Here is a 17,900-nt window from a genome sequence, read left to right on the forward strand (position 1 = left end):
GCGTACGCCCATGCAAAAATAAGCATGTTTTGCTTGTGCAGTTCTTCACTTAAGTGTTTAGCGGATAGCGGTTAGAAGATCAGCGGATAGGAGTTTAGCGGATAGGAGTTTAGCGGATAGGGGTTTAGCGACTAGCAGTTTAGCGATTAGCAGTTTAGCGACTAGCAGTTTAGCGATTAGCAGTTTAGCGATTAGCAGTTTAGCGGTTAGCGAGGCTTGAGAATACTGGCCGCAGTGGCTGCATAAGTGCTGTACACGTATGTGCTGCGCATGTGCTACCTATATGCTGCTTACATACGCATGTACACGCCACGCAGTGCGCCCAACGCGTACACATGACAGCACGTACTATAAGTGTACTCGTGCGCGCGGCGCAGCTCCAAAAACGTGGTTCCGCTGAAATAATGACGCTATGGAATAAATTTTGTGTGCCTATGGTTATGTTCCCCTTTTAACTAGGGCCACTCACTCCACTGCGGGGTTGCGTGTGAAAGCGGGAACCTCGTTGAGCAGGCGAGTTCTTTTAAAGGGCAAAAAAGGGGGGAAACATATGCTTGTAGAAAAGTGTACGTATCCTACGCACGCTCGCTTATGCACTCCTGCTTATGTACACCGTGCGTAACCCAGAGCAATCGCGTGGTGCACATGCAGCATTCACTACATATTTTTTTTCCCTCACGGCGGTAAGAGAAAAATATGACGAATGAATAGGAAGCTAAAAATGTAGGTAAAACGACCGCTACGAGGACCGCAAACGTGTGGGCACATATGTTGTCACGAATGCAGTTAGGGAGTAAGAAGCACGCGACCTTCTGAGATATACAGCTTTGTTATATGCAGGGAAATCATGCCTTATGCTTAAACGTAAACTGCCATTATGGTACATAAGCAAAAAAAAAAAATGCTCACACAGGGGTGTATGCTCGTACATCTCAGTAAACCACTACGGCGGGGGAGATGTCGTTAGAAACTGCCCTCCTTTGCAGTGAAGTTATACGTACATACGTACTGTGCAAGGTAAACACACAAAAGGGTCGTATGGCACGCAAAAAAAAAAAAGTCCAACAAAGAGGAGAAAAAAAATACAAAGCATCATTTCGTGCTCATGTCTACCCCTTTCCGTTACGCCTCCTCTCACCACGTACAGCGCATTGGAAAAAGTTTCATTTAATTTTTGCAAATCCGTGAGAGTGCTCTGCTACAAGCGGAGGTGATATGAAAAGCGCTGCAGAAAGCCTTTCCTTCGCCACGGCAAAAATGTACACACGCAGGGGGGCACGTACCAGCATATGTACAAATCAACGTACGCACAAATCAACGCATATTCATTTTTTACGCACATTCGTGTGTGCCTCCTTTTTTTTTTACTGCATTTCCCCTGTCCTGTGGAGCGGGGGCTTTCTCCTGCTCATTTTGTAAAGCCCTTTTGATAGCCAAAATGGCGTAAGAAAAGTATGCAAAATGGGGGAAAAAAAAACAAAAAAGTAAAAAAAAGTAAAAGGAAGCAAACAAAAGTAAAAAAAAGCAAATAAAAGCAAAAAAAAGCAAAAAAAAGTAAAAAGAAGCCCAAAGAAGCAAAATTTACATGAACAAGGCAGGTGTTAAATAATATTCCATTTTTCAACGAAAAAAGTGGACAAAATTTTTTTCCCTTTTGCGAAGTGTAGCTGCCAGGACGGGTGTGTAAGAACAAAAGGAATTAACATTTTTACGGTGTCCTCTTTAAAATCATTTTTTTCTTTTTGTCCATTTTATGTGTCACCGTACGAGCTTTAAAATTGAAAGTTCATCACACGGTCATGCGTTATAATGTACGTGTATTACGCAATGCTGGCACGAGTTTACTGATTGTGTCCTCTTGGCATCCACTTTTTTTTTTGTGTGGAAAAATAAATTATTCGATTCTACATATATGGATTTCCTCGCGCACATACTCGCTTCCCTGCACGGAAAGGTTGACATGAAGATTGAAGTGCCCATAACGTGCATCTTCGCAAATTTACTTCTGCGGAATTTGATCAATCACCACTGGTTAAGGACCATACTCACGTTTTACCTTTAAAAGATAGTGAAGCATAACACCTGTACATTTTTCCCAAATGGAATTATTCACACTTTTGCCTTTTTTACTAAAAAGAAATGACATATAATAGCGAATATTCAAAGTAGGAAAAAAAAAAAAAAAAAAACACTCGAAGTATGCAAAAGGTGGAAGCCTTTACATGTTAAAATTTCAAATTGTGGTTAAAAAAAAAAAAAAAAAAAAAAAAAGGAAAAGCCTGAAGGAAACCTTTTTCATTGCGCGAAATTGCAAAGTAGGGATTCACAAACTGTACAAATTCTTCACACTTTATGTGCATCTTCAACTGGAGGCACGGTCCTTTGCGCTGCCAAGTATACGTTTGGACGGATTTGTCATTAGCTCTTACGCTGATATATGTATGTGTGTTTTACTGGAAAGCGGCGAGCGATAAAATGTGAGTGCGCGTTTTTTTGCAAGCTAAACTGGCGTAAATCATTTGGCGTAGTACCTTTTGACGCGAAGCGTTCAACTGATAACCTGCGCATGGCCTCCCAATTGCACGGCTTCCCATTTCAACCCTACACTTCGTATTTTCAAAGCGGCTAGCAAAGTTGAGTAGAACGCGCTCATCGTTTTCCCCCTTTTTGTTTTTGCCCAGCCCATCATGTTTTAAGCTAGCCATTTCGTATATGTTCCCGAACCGTGGTACATTTATTTGTTCATTCGATCATTCGTTCATTCGTTCATTCGATCATTAGTTCATTCGTTCATTCGTTCATTTGATCATTCGTTCATTCGCCTATTCGCATATTTATTCACATCTTTTTTTTGTTTTTTTGGTAAAATTGGGCCGAAATTGCCGTAGCGTGCAAGGCCCTTCCCCCCTCCACGTCGCCAGTAGGCCAGTTTGCCGTTAGAGGCACCTGTAGTTAGGCGCAATTCTATTTGGCCCCACGGCGCCACGCCCCTCCTTCCCACTGTTCGCGTCCGACACCGAAGCGCAGCCAAGTTCGTGCCCACATCTTCGATGATATATTGGATAAAAGGTACTCCTACAGAGAGCCCCTCTCCCCCTCTTCTCGTGTCGCTGCATCTACCACAAATGAGCCGCGTTGTGTTCATGTTTCTGTGTGAGTGTGAAGTTCGGCTGCACTTCTTGTGAGATTACCCCGTTTGGACAGGTGAAAGAAGCCAACGGGGGATGGGGAGGCGAAAAAGATCGTAGAGCGGTTCCGCGTCGTTCGTTTGTTGGATTTTTTACCTACCACTTCGTACCTGTTTGTATACCCCCTCCCCACCCGCAGAAACTTGATACGCCAGGCAAAACGATAATAATGACAAGAGGAGAGGAAAAAAAATGGATTGAACAACTGCGCATGAATCCACCCAAGCTTCTGGACGAAAATGACTTAAGGTTAGTCTGCCAAAGAGTGAAGGAAATCCTGGTGGAAGAGAACAATGTGCAGGCAATCAACCCCCCAGTTATAATATGTGGAGATATACACGGACAATTTTTTGACCTTTTAGAATTATTTGATGTAGGAGGAGACATCATGAATAACGACTATATATTTCTTGGAGACTACGTAGACAGGGGGTACAACAGCGTGGAGACATTTGAGTACCTATTGTTACTAAAGCTACTGTTCCCAAAAAATATAACTCTCTTGAGAGGGAACCACGAAAGTAGACAGATAACAACAGTGTATGGGTTCTACGATGAATGTTTTAAAAAGTATGGGAATGCAAATGCATGGAAATATTGCACTGATATATTTGATTACTTAACATTAGCAGCTTTGGTGGATAATCAAATTTTTTGTGTGCATGGGGGATTGTCTCCTGAGATAAAATTAATTGACCAATTACGCTTAATTAATCGTGTGCAAGAAATTCCACACGAAGGTGCATTTGGTGACATTATGTGGTCAGATCCTGATGAAGTGGAAGACTGGGTTGCCAATCCTCGGGGTGCTGGTTGGCTCTTCGGCCCCAAAGTTACCAAAAAGTTTAATTACATTAACAATTTGGAGCTAATTGCTAGGGCACACCAGCTAGCTATGGAGGGCTATCGGTACATGTTTGATGATTCTACCATCATCACCGTGTGGTCTGCTCCCAACTACTGTTACCGCTGCGGAAATGTCGCTGCCATCATGCGCATCGACGAAAATATGAACAGACAGATGCTCATATTTAAGGACACGCCTGACTCCCGCAACTCCATCAAGAACAAGGCCACCATTCCGTACTTCTTATAGCGGTGCGAACGCCCACCGCCGTGAGAAAACACCAACACGTGACACCGTTCGGGTGCGGCCACCTTGACAAGGTGCAGACGGGCCCCTTTAGTTTGTTTTGACACACGCGCGTAGGTTTTATCATCCCCTAATTTTTTCTCCCCACATTTTTGCGTTCCTATTTTTTTACCTTTTTTTGAATGAGCATATTTCCACACCAAGAAAAGAAAACCGGCTCCATTTTTAACCCCTTGAGTGCGCCGTTTCATTTAGTGGCCGGTTTAGCGGCCCATTTAGAGGTCCATTTAGAGGCCCATTTAGCGGCCCGTTTAGGGGCCCACTTATCTGCCACTTATCTGCCACTTATCTGCCTGCTCGTCTACCTACCCACCTGCGCGCACCCCATTCTTAAATTTTACAGTTTGATTTTTAAATAAACGCAACTCACTGCTTCTTTTTAATTCTTTGGTACTTATATACGCCTTGCCTACGAAGGCGGCACCTCCGCGTGGAGTATTTTTTTTTTCTTTTGAGGTTTCCCCCAGTTTGAATAGGCTAAAAAAAGGGGAGGAGAGTTAGCCTATGTTGTACAGGTATTTAAGTACCCGGGGATAGCTATCCTCAAATTTGCCATATTCGCAACAACTCGTTTGCGCCCTTCCCCCCCGTGGCACATTTCCCCAGGCAAGACAACGCTCCCCCCCAAAAAAAAAAAAAAATATTCAAAAAAAAATACACAGCGTAACGGTCACGGCCTTAAGAGGAGAAAAAAACAAAAGGTTGCAAAATCGACCCCCCCTCCCTTTGGTGAAGCTCGTGGTGGCTTCCCCACCGCGTGCGGAAATTGTGCAAAAAAAAAAAAGAAAAGAGCCGCTTCTTCACGTTGCGCCCGCACATGAATGTAGCGCGAAAAATCGCCGAAAGGGGGGTGTTTAAAGAGGGCGCAAAAACGGAAGAGGCGAGAGAGAGAGGATTCGAAAGAGGTACAAAAAAAGCTGCACCAAAGCGATGCCAAAACGCAGATGACGCAGATGATGCAGATGACGCAGATGACACAGATGCCGCTTATGTCGCATATGCCGCAGGTCAGCAAATGGCCAGGCGCGAACCCCGCAGAAGCAGCCCCCGACCAGCTATAAAATGTTTTTGCTGCGCAGGTTACTCGCCCTTTTATGCGTAATAATCGTAAGTGTGAGGCACCAGCACGCGAGGGTTTGCTCGAACAAGTTTGCGGCGAACGTGCTGAACAGCGGCGCGCGTGTAGCGGAGCCACCCCGGAGAACGACGGCCCTGAAGAGGGACACGACAAGGAAAAATGGCCCCTTCAACAGGGACAAGAAGCAAAACGCGACATCACAACATGGGTACTACTTTACTAAGGAGAAAAACAAAATAGTAAAAAAAAAAAATTTTCACTGAATTATTCTAGAACCCCTAAAACAGCAGCAGGGGGGAGAAGAACAAAGGCAAGGACTCACTACCCCCTCCTTTTTATATCCCCCTCGTCAACATCATTAAACGAGATTACTGAAAGTGTGAAGGCTCTGTTCAACTTAGACTACATAGAAAATAGCTATCTCTATTCCTACATCAAATCGTTTAAAAGGACCCCCCCCTTAACCAAAATTTACCTCCTGTGTACCTTGTTCTTGAGCATATGCATGCATGCAAATAAAAATATATACAAATTAATCGTGTTCGATTTTGGCAAAATATTCTACGAGGGTCAAGCGTGGAGACTAATTACTCCCTACTTTTATATAGGCAATTTGTACTTGCAATATTTTCTCATGTTTAACTATCTACACATCTATATGTCCTCGGTCGAAATTGCACACTACAAAAACCCGGAGGACTTGCTAACATTCCTGACCTTTGGTTATCTGTCTAACCTTCTTTTTACAATAATTGGAAGTATGTACAATGAAAACGTATTGAACCTTCAATGGTATGTGAATAAACTTTGGAGAGTTATTTTATTAGGAGGGGGAAAGAGTACTTCCACCAAGGCGGACACAGACGTACGTATAGCAAAAGAGCAGTATAACCACCTCGGTTATGTTTTCTCCACGTACATACTCTACTACTGGAGTCGGATCAACGAAGGCACTCTGATTAACTGCTTCGAGCTCTTCCTCATCAAGGCTGAGTATGTCCCTTTTTTTTTTATCATACAGAATGTTTTACTATACAATGAATTTTCTCTCTTCGAAGTTGCATCTATTTTGTCTAGTTATTTTTTCTTCACCTATGAGAAGAATTTGCAGTTGAATTTTGTGCGCCGTTTTAACCTCGCCCTTCTCAAGGCGCTGCGTGTCTACCCTATGTACGAGGCCTACAGGGAAGAGTACGAGTAGAGGGTTATTTTGCAGCCAGTTGGAAGAGAGAGGGGGGCCAGAGTGGGTGTTCACTTGCTCGCTGGCATCTCACTGGGCTAGCCGATCTGCACCGTGCTGCTCATATCGCTGCTCGATTCGTTATTCATCGCGTTTCTGCCCCATCTTCTGGCTTTCCGTCTGGCCTTCCTTCTGGCCTTCCTTCTGTCTTTCCTTCTGGCCTTCCTCCTGGCCTTCCTCCTGGCCTGGCGCACCATGCGGCTGCGGCTCGCGCTGCCCCTGCACACGGGCGCCCTGAGGAGGGGCAAGCAGAGGGCCCTGCCCTACGTGCAGACGAGGACGCACACGAACATCCCAAAAGTCAGCACCCTGAAGAACATGGATATGCCCAGCATCCGAAAAAGTGTCCAGTTGAGCAAAAAAAAAAATCTCAAGTCGAAAATTGTATGGAGGAACTACCTCTACGTAGTTATCCTCAAACTGTACAACAACCAAGTCAGCAATTATGTCGATCTTATGATTATATTAAAATTGTTAAGCAAGCAACTCTCTTTGGAGAAAAAAGTATTGAATTTTATCTGTGAGAAGCTGGAGAATCACATGTACAAACTGACAATAAGGGAATTAAGTCTACTTATGTTGGTTCTCAGAAAACACAACTTCGATAATTTGTACTTCCTCAACTTGCTAGCGAAGTCTATACTAATAAAAATGAATAAAAATTTGTCGTACAAAGATCTGGCATTGATCACCTTCAGTCTATCGAGAAGCATTGCCTTAACGGAGAAGGTCTACACCAACGAAATTTTCCACCTAAGCGTTGTAAAAATACACAACGATTTGAAGAATCTAAATTTCCACTCCCTCACTTTGTTCTTCTACTCCTACAGTCTTTATTTTCTGCACCACTTTGAGCATTTCAACTCCTTTTTTTACATGACCAAAAGTTTTATCCAAGTGATAAAAAAAAATTTGTATCTCTTCAACCCCACCGATTTGATGTTCACCTATTTATCTGCTGTGCATATTTGCGGCGCTTTTAATAACAGTGTGAGCAGTGTCAAATGTGAGAGCGCGAGGCATTCTTTAGGTGGGGAAGTCTCACGCACTAATGCAGCCTTGCTCAGGGGAGGAGGGCCTAAGAATAATCATGCGTTGACTAAGTACACGGAGACACACGATCAGATAACGTTTGTACCATCGAAGACAACTCCCGGGGAAGAACTCACCACGAGGAGTGTTCCCGCACAGGTGCCTCATCAGGTGAGTTACACCAATGCAAAAGCGGAGCAGCAGGATGGGTCAGCCCGCGAAGAGGCACTCTCCAATTTTCTAACCCAAGTGAGACACGCAATTGTAGAGAAGCTAAAATGCTTCAAAGTGGAAGAAGTGACAAATGTGTTGTTTGCCTCCATAGATAGAGACTTTAGCATTAACAGGAGGTACTTCCCCTTTCTGCAAAAGGAAAGGATACATATTGAGGATTATCTACATGTGTACGTAAAGAAGGGACAGAGGTGGGAGGAGGAAGAGGAACACCCTAGAAGGGGAGGAGAACTCACGGACTGTCGCGTCAATTCCCCTGCGGAAGACTCCTCACATGTGCTCCCCCATCCGTCGAACTACATCATCAGAGTTAGCGAAGCCACCACTCACCAGGAGGAATTTTTCATTAACGCACTTTCGGAGGAAATAATTTATCGTAACGAATTCCTGACCGCGCGGCAAATACTTTTACTATTGTACGCTCTGAGGGGAACTAACACCCCATTTATACAACTGGAGAAAATTCTGTTGAAGCGATTGGTGTGTTTGGAAAAGGAACTAACGGTTAGCCAAGCCATGTTCGTCTATCAGTACCTCTACTTCAGGACGTGCCTGTTTCACGAGTTAAGGAGGTATGACCCAAAAGTGTATAAACAGGACAGGCAAAAAAAAGATGTGTTCCTCCTGTACGATGGGGACAATGAAATGAGGGAAACTGACCAACGGGGAGACCATCAACCTACCCTGCCAAGTGAATGCAAAAGGGACAAAGACAATCAGGTGTATTACCTCCACGATGATACATCTCACTTGAAGAAAAGGAGAAAAAGGGACAAAATAAAAATCTTTCTCTATGATCATTTTATTTTTAAGTACCCTGCACAGGTTAGTACAAAAGGGGAAGAAAAAGAAATCACAAATTTACAGGAAAAAAAAATATTAAAACGTTTCATTAGTCTGAACAAAAGGGGAGGAGACTCCTTGGAGGAAGTAAATCGGTCAACCGTGACACATGACGAGAATAACACACCCAGTGGAGAGACCCAGTACCAAATCACGTGTTACAATTTCTACCTGGATGTATACAAAATCGTTTGCCTAAAAATGGTAAACTCTCTAAAAAATGAAAAACTAAGCACTCGTACTAGTATGCACATTTTAGAAATATTCAAAAAATTAAACATAAGGGACTATAGAATTATCAGACATTTGTATAAAATGGAGAAAGACATTTTATTTTTGGATAACATCAGCCTGGAAAAGATTTTAAAAGTCCTTCTTAAATTTAACCTCTATAACATTATGCATTATTTGGGGGTGCATAGAATTCTACAATTTATGAACTTCAACTCGGTGGATGAATGCGTATCCATTTTGGGTCTCCTTGGCATGCTCTCCACTCGGAGGAAGATGGAGCATTACCCTGGGGGGAGGGAGAAGGCATTCTTCTACTTGCCCAACTCATGCACTGAAAATGCTGTCAATTATATTTTAAAAAATCTAAGAGATTTGACAAGTACTCATGAGTTAGAGAAGCTTCAGATAACGCCCGTGTACAATTCCCTACCCCTAAAATATTTCAAGCTGTTCAAAAATGTGCGCTCTGTGAAAGGATTGGCTCAACTTTGGTTTCAACAGAGTGGGGAGAAAAAAAATCACCTTGTTTGGTCAGGTGAAAATGATCGAAAGAAGGCGAGCAACTTTGTGTTGCATTGTGTGGATGATGTCAACCTGGGGGAAGTGTCGCTTGGGTTGCGCGGTTTGGGGTTGCGCGGTGTCGGGTCGCTCGACTACGGGTCACGCAGCTGCGGGGGTGTCAGTCAAAGGAGACAAACTCCAAGCGCCACTTCTCAGACGAACTGCCTCCACGAGTACAGAGATGTCCAGGAGGAAATACTTCAAGACCTGCACACAATTTTTCCTCGGACGGTTGAAGTTTATAAAAACGTGAACGTGTCGAATTACACATTTCCGCTGGCTATTAATTTGCTAACGCTGGGGGGTGCAGTGCCTAACGAGACTGGCGTTACTGGCGGGGTTAACACAACTGACTGGGCTGGCGTTACTGACTGGGCTGGCGTTACTGACTGGGCTGGCGTGGGGAGTGCCGACTTGGCCAAGACACACTCGCTTGGAAGTCAGTGCCAAAGCGATGAACCCAGCCGGACACAAGAACTGGACAGAAAAAACACCCTCCTTGTGGATATCCTGTACGGTCACGACTTTTACTACTCCCTGAGTGGAACCAAAGAACAACAGCTGAAGAAGCATAACATTTACGTGTCCTACTATGGCATGCATGCGAAGAAGGCAAATAAAAAAATAGTTAATTATAAAAAGTACATCATATTGAAGTGCGTCAAAAAAATTGGGTATAATTTCATTTGCATTGATGCAAAGAGGTATGTAAAAAACAAAAAAAAACAGAGACAATCACCTGAACAAAAAATACCTAACTAGTTTAATCCTCGATTTGATTAAGAGGAAGAAAAGAATTCCCCTGTGCACAAACAGAAGGGTTAGTAGAAAAAACAGCTCAGCTACATCGCGACAAGGGTGCAAAAGAAGGTCACTTTTGCGAAAGAAAAGGCACACGTGCAGCGTTGAAGAGTTGGACTCCCATGTGGGGACAAACAAACACCTCCTCAAGATACACGCTGGGGGAGAAAAAAGGGTGAGCCTCCCAGGGACCAACCATCTGGACAAGTTGCGGCACATGTTCCAGCTTGGGTAGGCGGGGTTATTGCACACGCATCCGCGCAACTGTTTCTGTTTGAGGTATATTTTTTTTTTTTTTACGTTTTGCGTGCCCCCTTTGTGTGAGCCGCGAACTGAATGCGGGTTTCCCCCACGTGGGTCTCCACCGCCGAGGCGAACGCGCCAGAGGGGTTGTTTTTTCTACCCATTCTTTGTCAATTTTTTGCCAAATTTTTGCGAATTTTTTGCCCATTTTTTGCCCATTTTTTGCCAATTTTTTTTCGCCTCTTCAACCTTTTTTGTAAAAACGGGCAAGACCCCCTTCCCCTCGCGCGTGTGTCCGCACGAAGGGGAGGCAACAGTGAAGGCGTGTCGTCAGCCAGTCTGTTTGCACTTTGCCGCAATAGCTATTTCACGTTTTCGCAAAAAATAATTACAGGAAGGGGAAACGAACTAGGCCATACTCCAAAAAGGTGCGCACTGCAGCGTCATCGGGGGGAGCGCAAAGTGGGCCGGCCAACCGGACGCACCTGTTTCGTGTTGGCACGGGGGGAGAAACCATCCAGTTTGGGGCACAAAAAGGGGTAGCAGTTTCATCAGTCGCGTCTTCGCCCCGTTGTCCCATAGCCCCGTCGCCACTTCGCCTCCTCATCACTTCGCCTTCTCACCACTTCTCCTCCTCACCACTTCGCCTTCTCACCACTTCGCCTTCTCTCCACTTCTCCTCCTCACCACTTCGCCTCCTCACCACTTCACCTCCGCACCACTTCTCCCCCCTTGCAACCTCGCCAAGATGCCATTCACGTAGGACGCGAAAAAGACAAAAATGTATATGACGTCCATCCGGAGGATATGCAGGCTTTCCCTCAAAAAGCGAATTGTGGAAATGGCTTTGTACAGTTCGTAGTGATCTCCTTCGCTTCGCCCCTCCAAGAGTAGTAAATCCCTGGAAGGATCCTTTCTGTGTGTGGTCCCTCTTGCCAGTTCCCTCCCGCGGCCATCCCTGCTAGACACACAACTGGTTGTGCTACTGACAGAGCCCCCTTTTAAATATAAAAGTGTTTTTAAAATGGTATACTTGGGATCATCCCCCTGAATTGTATCTCCTCCATTGTTTCGTTGCTTGACCCGTTTAATGAGCATTCGAAATTTGGCTAGAAAATTCACATAATGTGTATTTAATTTTTTGGACGAAAGAAGAACAGGTCCTTTGGTGTATCCCCCTCGTAGTGTACCTTTTATTTTTTTTCTGTTTTTTGAAATGTTTTTCATTTTTTCTTTACTGATAAGAAGATTTGTCCTGTTTTTGTTGGAGAGTAGAGGTTCTTCCTCAAAATTGTATAGCGGCACAAATGTGTAAAAGTCTTTGCAGATGTACTCGCTCAATTCATCATTTAGCATCCTCACGCGGTCGTCAATTTTCTGTTTGTTTCGTGATTTTTCGAGTGGGGGACTGACCATTGGGACCTTTTTTCCCCCACCGTCTTCTGCACAAGGAGAGTTTTTTTTTTAAAATGCACCCTTCCTTTAGGTGAAACAGAATAGTTTTTCTTCCCACTGCGATTTTTTTACTGCGCAGGGTTAGTAACGGCGGTGCACAGTCGTGTGTTGCACAGTCGTGTGTTGCACAGTCGTGTGTTGCACAGTCGTGTGTTGCACAGTCGTGTGTTGCACAGTCGTGTGTCGCACAGTCATGTGTCGCGCAGTCGTGTGTCGCACAGTAGTGTGTCGCACAGTCATGTGACGCACAGTCATGGGAGGTGTCCCCCTGACCGGTGCTCATCAGACAAATCGCTTCGCAGGTAGACGGCTGGTCCTTTTCTCCTTCCAAACAATCCACTCCACGGCGCTCCTTTAAATCCCCTACATATTTTCTTAACATTTTGAAATTTATTTTTTTTATTTTTTTTTTCCTCATTTCTTTCCTTTTTAAATCGCAAAAATTGGCGTAGTTGTATTTCTCCTGCACATGAAGCACCGGAGTAGAACTTCCTGCAGGTGATGGGGACTCCCCCTCGTGGACATCCTTCTCTACTTCCTTCTTTGCGTAACAATGGCATTTTGCACACAGCATACTGTTCAATTTCATCGCCAGGAGAAAATTATATTTTGTTAAGAATAGCTCGTTGATTAAATCGATGCAGAGGCTTTCCAACATTTTGTGCAGCGGTCAGGTGATACGAAAAAGGAGTGCAAAAAAAAAAAATTGGGGGAAGTTTTTCCACTTTTTTTCCACCTTTTTTTTTTTTTTTATAACCTTCCAGGGTTCCAGGGGGGGGTTATGTCCGACCTTTTGCTTCCTCACCTGCGTGTGTGCACCTGTCACTGATGCAGTGGTGAAGCTGTGAAGCCGTGGCCCGTTTTATGCTACTCGGGGGAAGGCAACGACATAGAAAAAAAAAACTCCCCACCACAACATTGATCGAATTGAAGAGTGGGCTAAGTGTGTCGCTCACGTGGACAAGCAAAGCACGTCAAGCATATTCCTCTCCCTACGCTGCATGTAAAAAGGGAGGATGTTTTTTCCTATGCACGGCAACGAGTGGAGTGCTTGTGTTGGGAAGGTATATAGCACATGCTTCACTTCAACTGGGTCATTGCGCATAAATTAAATTGTGCAAAAAAAAAAAAAAAAAAAAACAATAAGAACAACATGTATAGATTGTTAACGAGGGAACCGCGCGGGGAATAAGCAGCGGAGCGAATTAAAAAGGAGTACTCTGCATGGTGAATTAAAAAAAAAAAAAAAAAAAAAAAAAAAAAACGAACGGACGAATGGTAGATCACCGCAATGGATGAAAAATGAAAACTGTGAGCGAAGCCTGAAACGGGTTTTTATCTTGTATCTTTGCTCTGCCGATTCGCCGCTTTACCACTTTACCGCTTTGCCCGCTTTACCCGCTTTACCGGTCAACAGATAAGGGAACCATCACCCAAACATGCTAAACAAAAAGAAGAAAAAAAAATGATTACTTACTCAGAATATTTTGACGAATATGTAAAAGATTTAAATAATTACATTCATAAAATAAAAGCATCGATTCATCAAATACAAAGTTTGAAATTAAAATTAAAAAAAAAAAAAAAAGTAGACGAAAAAAATTGGATAATTACATAATAACGTAACATAAAACAGCCAAACAGTGCAGCTCCACTTTGTACTCACAAAAAATTTTCCGCTGCATTTCTCTGTGAACACATTTCAGATCTAGAAGGGATCCAGAAAACGAGAGAGGACATTTTCGAGGCTGAGAAATGTGTACGAAAAAATTTTACATGCGCACATGCGTGACGGGAGATTGTGTGCGCGGGGATGCATATGTGTATGGCTCCACTTTTTTCTCCCACATTTGAGCTGTAAAAAGTTGCGTTCCCCATTGGGGCTACACCCCTACCAGCGTTGTTACTTTGCCTGTCGCGGTCGATCCATGTTAACGTTTTTTTCCCGTTGCACCACCTCCACCGCGCCACGTCCACCACTCCGTCACACCATCACACCATCACACCGCCCCTTTTCTTTGCACAATCCGGCTCGCCAGATAAAACAAATCATAGTAGAGACGAATAGCCTACCGAAAGGATCGCACAAAATTTTTGATGACGTAAGGGAGAAGGGACACCACCAGGGGTAGACCAAAAAGGACACCCCTTTCACTGTGTCCCCCCTGTTGAATGCCCCCTCGAATGCCCTCTCCTTTTTATGCGCCCCCTCGAATGCCCTCTCCTTTTATTTCCCCCCCCACAGATACTTAAACACCAGGAGGACGTGAAGAAGTACAAAAGGCTCCTGAACAAAATGAGCAGCGATTACTATTCGGACGAGGTGGTAAGGCGCAGAGGCAAAAAAAAAAAAAAAATAAATAAATAAAATAAAATAAAATAAAAAATAACAAAATAAAATGACAAAAAAAATGACAAAAAAAAAGACAAAAAAAAAGAAAAAAAAAAAAGGACACAGTAAAATTAGCAAACGAATCATTCGCGTGGACGCAATGCCCTCTATCATTGCAGGTGAACAACAGGGAATATGACACCACGAGGAAGTACATGGAGGGGACCAACTTTCTAAAGGAATCTGAGAAGTACAAAACGGAAAAAGGAGGCAGCACGAGGGGTCTCTGCTATGAGCCTTCCCCCTCGTCAGACCTTTCCCAACTTGACAATTTCTCACCTCTTCATATTTTCATCATTTTCATTTTTAGGAGAGCTCAAGATGTAGAGGACATGGGTTAAACACACGCGCCTTCCTTCGTCGCTACTATCGTCAATGCTTGCACCCCCCAACGACATTTATCTCACCCAACTGTTTTTACCCCCCCCATGCAGGATACACAATAATGAGCGAACTGACAGCACAGAGAAGCGCTATCCTCAGAACGAAACTTTACGTAACTTGGAACAAAAAAAAAAAAAAAAAAAAAAAAACGTCGCGCGATTTGCTGACAAATGCTGCATGCACGTGGAGGGGGAGTAGACAAACATGCCTACTTTCACATTGTGTACCCCTGTTGGGGGTGGTGCTTGTCCGTCCACATCTCTAACGTTCTTCCGCGCGCCTGTCCTCTACCTACACGTATGTTATTTTTTTTTTTTTTTTTTCTAGACGGACGAAACAAGGCAAGAGCAGAACAGAGTGAAAAGGATGCTCCTGAGCATATACCACAACAAGGTGCTGTTCAAGTGTCTGCTCATTTTGATCATAATTCTATTGGCTATTGCCAACATAGGGGTTATAATTTACAAAATAAAGTGAGTCTGGGCGGTCATATCGTGGTTGTGGGGAGGTCAAAACGTGGTGAGAAGGTCATAGCGTGGTTGCGCGGCGGTTGTAGGGAAATTAGGAAGCCCAATTCGCGGCGCTGTCACGAGCCATCAGCTGCGCATGGATCCAGCACCACGTTCCTATCCCCCGAACCGCACCACAGTGATTAACAAATTGATACGTCACGAATTGGAGAGATGGATAGATGGAGAGATGGATAGATGGATGGATGGATGGATGGATAGATGGATGGATGGATGGATGGATAGATGGAGAGATGGAGAGTTGGAGAGATGGAGAGTTGGAGAGATGGAGGGCTTGAAGGATGGAGGGATGGAAGCCACACAGGAACCTCACACAGTGTGGTCGAAAAACATCATTTGAAGAGTTCCTTTTTGTGCCCATCAAATTGGTAAAACACACGACTACGATTAACACCTTGTAGCGTGCACGGTAAAAATTAAAATAGCTACTTGGCGAAAGTGAAGGATTATTAACGTCTTTGATTTGTTCGCCTGAGTGTTCATGAGCACACACCGAGCTTCCCTTCTGGCTATCTGCCTGGGTGGGTACCCCTCTCTGTGTGGATACCCCTCTCCGTGCACCTAAGCGAGCTGTTCTTAAAGAGACCCTCGTACAAATTGTACATTTTTTTGTTACAATTCTTCGTTTTTCGCCTTCTTGGGGTTGTCTTCTTTCGACCCCTTTAATGACACCCCGCCGTGGTGTCCTGCGTCCGTTCCATCTGCATTCCCGTCAAATTGTGTTTCTTCCATATTGCTTTTTTCCCCGGGGATGGTCCCCACTTCGTTATTAACACTTGTTTGGCCGTTATCATTCTCTTCGTTGTTGCCACTTTTGGCTTCCTTTTTTTTTTCCTCTTCCTGTAAAAACGACTGCACACTGTCGTTGTGCCTAAGGGGTTCGTGCAGAGGCAGTCAAGTGAGCGTGGCAGCCAAGTGAGTGTGGCAGTCAAGTGTGCGTGGTAGCCAAGTGAGCGTGGCAGCGGTGATGGTCCACGAGTAAGCCGCGACACTCGCTTATCCCTTTACGCAGCACCGTGTCAATCTGTGCACGGCTGGTTTGGGGGGGCTCCCCATTTTGTCTCCTTCCCTTACTTCTCCTTCATGTCCCACCAGACTTGCATGTTCGGATTTTTCTCCTTTGACTTGAGCAGGCGCTTCCAAATCCGCTTCTGCTTTTTCTTCAAAGTAACGACGACTTTCCCAACGGACGCGAAGTTGTACTTTGTCTCCTACAATTTTTTTTTTTTTTTTTTGCAAATGAAGAGAAGCGGTGTAGGCATGAGTGGGGTGGTACAAACACACAACGGATGCTTGTTAAAAAGGATAGGTGCATTCACATACTATATGCACACGTTTCAACGTGTGACTGTGTCACATGAAGGGGATCCCTCCCTGTCTGAAGTCTCACCGATTCGTCTATATCATGGAGGAGCTTCAGATCAACTGTGTACTTTTTTGTCACCGAGTTGGTGTCGTCACTCAGGGCCGAAAAGGAAAATAAGTTTTGTTTGGCAACCACTTGTTCGTCCTTCACTTTTAGGGCGCCTGCCGGGGGAACAGGGGAGAAAGAATGGGAAACGAACGCATAATGAGTGGGCGTTTCATTCAGATTGGATGCAGGTTCTATGCATGTTCTATGCATGTTCTATGCATGTTCTATGCGGAAAGGAAACGGAGCCGCTGCGAAAAAGAAGCGAACCCGGCGAGCTCCACCTGTGGGAGAACTTAATGTTGAGGAAAATATGCTCAGGGGACTGGGCCCACTGGAAGGACGCGTTTACCCTGCGGGGGAGAGGTAAGGTGGAATTGGGGACGGGCGCCTAGGAAGGGGAGCCTAGGAAAGGGCGCTACGTAGGTTACGCTAGGAAAAAGGCGCTCTCCTCTCCTCTTACGTGTCTATTTTTTTATTCGAGTAGGAAACGGTGAGCAGTTGGTCCAGCTTGAGCTTCATCGAATTTATGGCAGTTTTCACGTCACTGCTGAAGTCGTTTTCTTTGGGGGGGGTGCAGATGCAAAAAAAAAATAAAAAAAAAAAACTAAAAAAAAAATAATAATAAATAAAAAATTTCCCTTCCGCGCGCTTAACTGTGTTGTTCATTTCCGTGTCCATTCTCACGGGGGAGAGCGCTCTCTGCATTGACCGCTTTCCCGCTTGCCCGCGTTTGGTTTAGTCTCCATTTTTTCTCGGCCAACCTTGCTTTATTGACTGGTTAATCAGGTAGTTCGTCACGTTGAACCAGCATTTCTCTATACCGTCGACTACGTCCCTTCGGGGGGAAGAAGTGGGGGGAAAGCAGACATGTGAGCATGTAGCCACGTAGGCGCAGAGGCATGTAATAATGTGGGCAGTTATGCAGCTTGGCGCGCTGGGGGGTGGACCCAGTTGCGTGCTGCTAAAGCCGGAATCAACACGTCGACCCTCGCACAGGGCTGCCGCTTACTCCTTTGTTACGCGATAATTCCTGTTAGCCTCGAAGAAGGATGCCGCTAGCTGCTCATTTTGGAAGTTCAGCTTTGATAAGACAACGTTTAGCCAAGCCAAGGTGAAAA

General features: G+C 44.5%; 5 protein-coding genes across 5 annotated transcripts; 3 read left to right on the forward strand and 2 right to left on the reverse strand.

Annotated features, from left to right (window-relative positions):
- Positions 1-3,357: 3,357 nt before the first annotated feature.
- PCYB_083540 (Ser/Thr protein phosphatase) lies at positions 3,358-4,284 on the forward strand (the record flags this gene model as incomplete). The annotated part of the gene is made up of 1 exon (XM_004222092.1): positions 3,358-4,284. The coding sequence occupies one exon, from the start codon at positions 3,358-3,360 to the stop codon at positions 4,282-4,284; it is 927 nt and encodes a 308-aa protein (XP_004222140.1).
- Positions 4,285-5,403: 1,119 nt separating this feature from the next.
- PCYB_083550 (DER1-like protein) lies at positions 5,404-10,325 on the forward strand (the record flags this gene model as incomplete). Its single annotated transcript, XM_004222093.1, has 4 exons — positions 5,404-5,658; positions 5,787-6,620; positions 6,855-8,645; positions 8,751-10,325. 2 exons carry the CDS (start codon positions 5,404-5,406, stop codon positions 6,618-6,620), a joined length of 1,089 nt encoding a protein of 362 aa, XP_004222141.1. The 3' UTR covers positions 6,855-8,645; positions 8,751-10,325.
- A 981-nt stretch (positions 10,326-11,306) lies between these two features.
- On the reverse strand, positions 11,307-12,720 carry PCYB_083560 (hypothetical protein; the record flags this gene model as incomplete). The annotated part of the gene is made up of 2 exons (XM_004222094.1): positions 11,307-12,015; positions 12,371-12,720. 2 exons carry the CDS (start codon positions 12,718-12,720, stop codon positions 11,307-11,309), a joined length of 1,059 nt encoding a protein of 352 aa, XP_004222142.1.
- Positions 12,721-13,527: 807 nt separating this feature from the next.
- PCYB_083570 (hypothetical protein) lies at positions 13,528-15,315 on the forward strand (the record flags this gene model as incomplete). Its single annotated transcript, XM_004222095.1, has 7 exons — positions 13,528-13,618; positions 13,769-13,821; positions 14,102-14,164; positions 14,308-14,388; positions 14,574-14,676; positions 14,889-14,950; positions 15,166-15,315. 7 exons carry the CDS (start codon positions 13,528-13,530, stop codon positions 15,313-15,315), a joined length of 603 nt encoding a protein of 200 aa, XP_004222143.1.
- Positions 15,316-16,438: 1,123 nt separating this feature from the next.
- PCYB_083580 (hypothetical protein) lies at positions 16,439-17,900 on the reverse strand (the record flags this gene model as incomplete). Its single annotated transcript, XM_004222096.1, has 6 exons — positions 16,439-16,579; positions 16,759-16,895; positions 17,050-17,132; positions 17,243-17,342; positions 17,544-17,617; positions 17,792-17,900. Coding segments are annotated over 6 exons (642 nt in total), but the record flags the coding sequence as incomplete, so codon positions are not given.

The sequence above is a fragment of the Plasmodium cynomolgi genome, chromosome 8 (assembly GCF_000321355.1).
Source record: "Plasmodium cynomolgi strain B DNA, chromosome 8, whole genome shotgun sequence".
NCBI classification, from domain to species: domain Eukaryota; phylum Apicomplexa; class Aconoidasida; order Haemosporida; family Plasmodiidae; genus Plasmodium; species Plasmodium cynomolgi.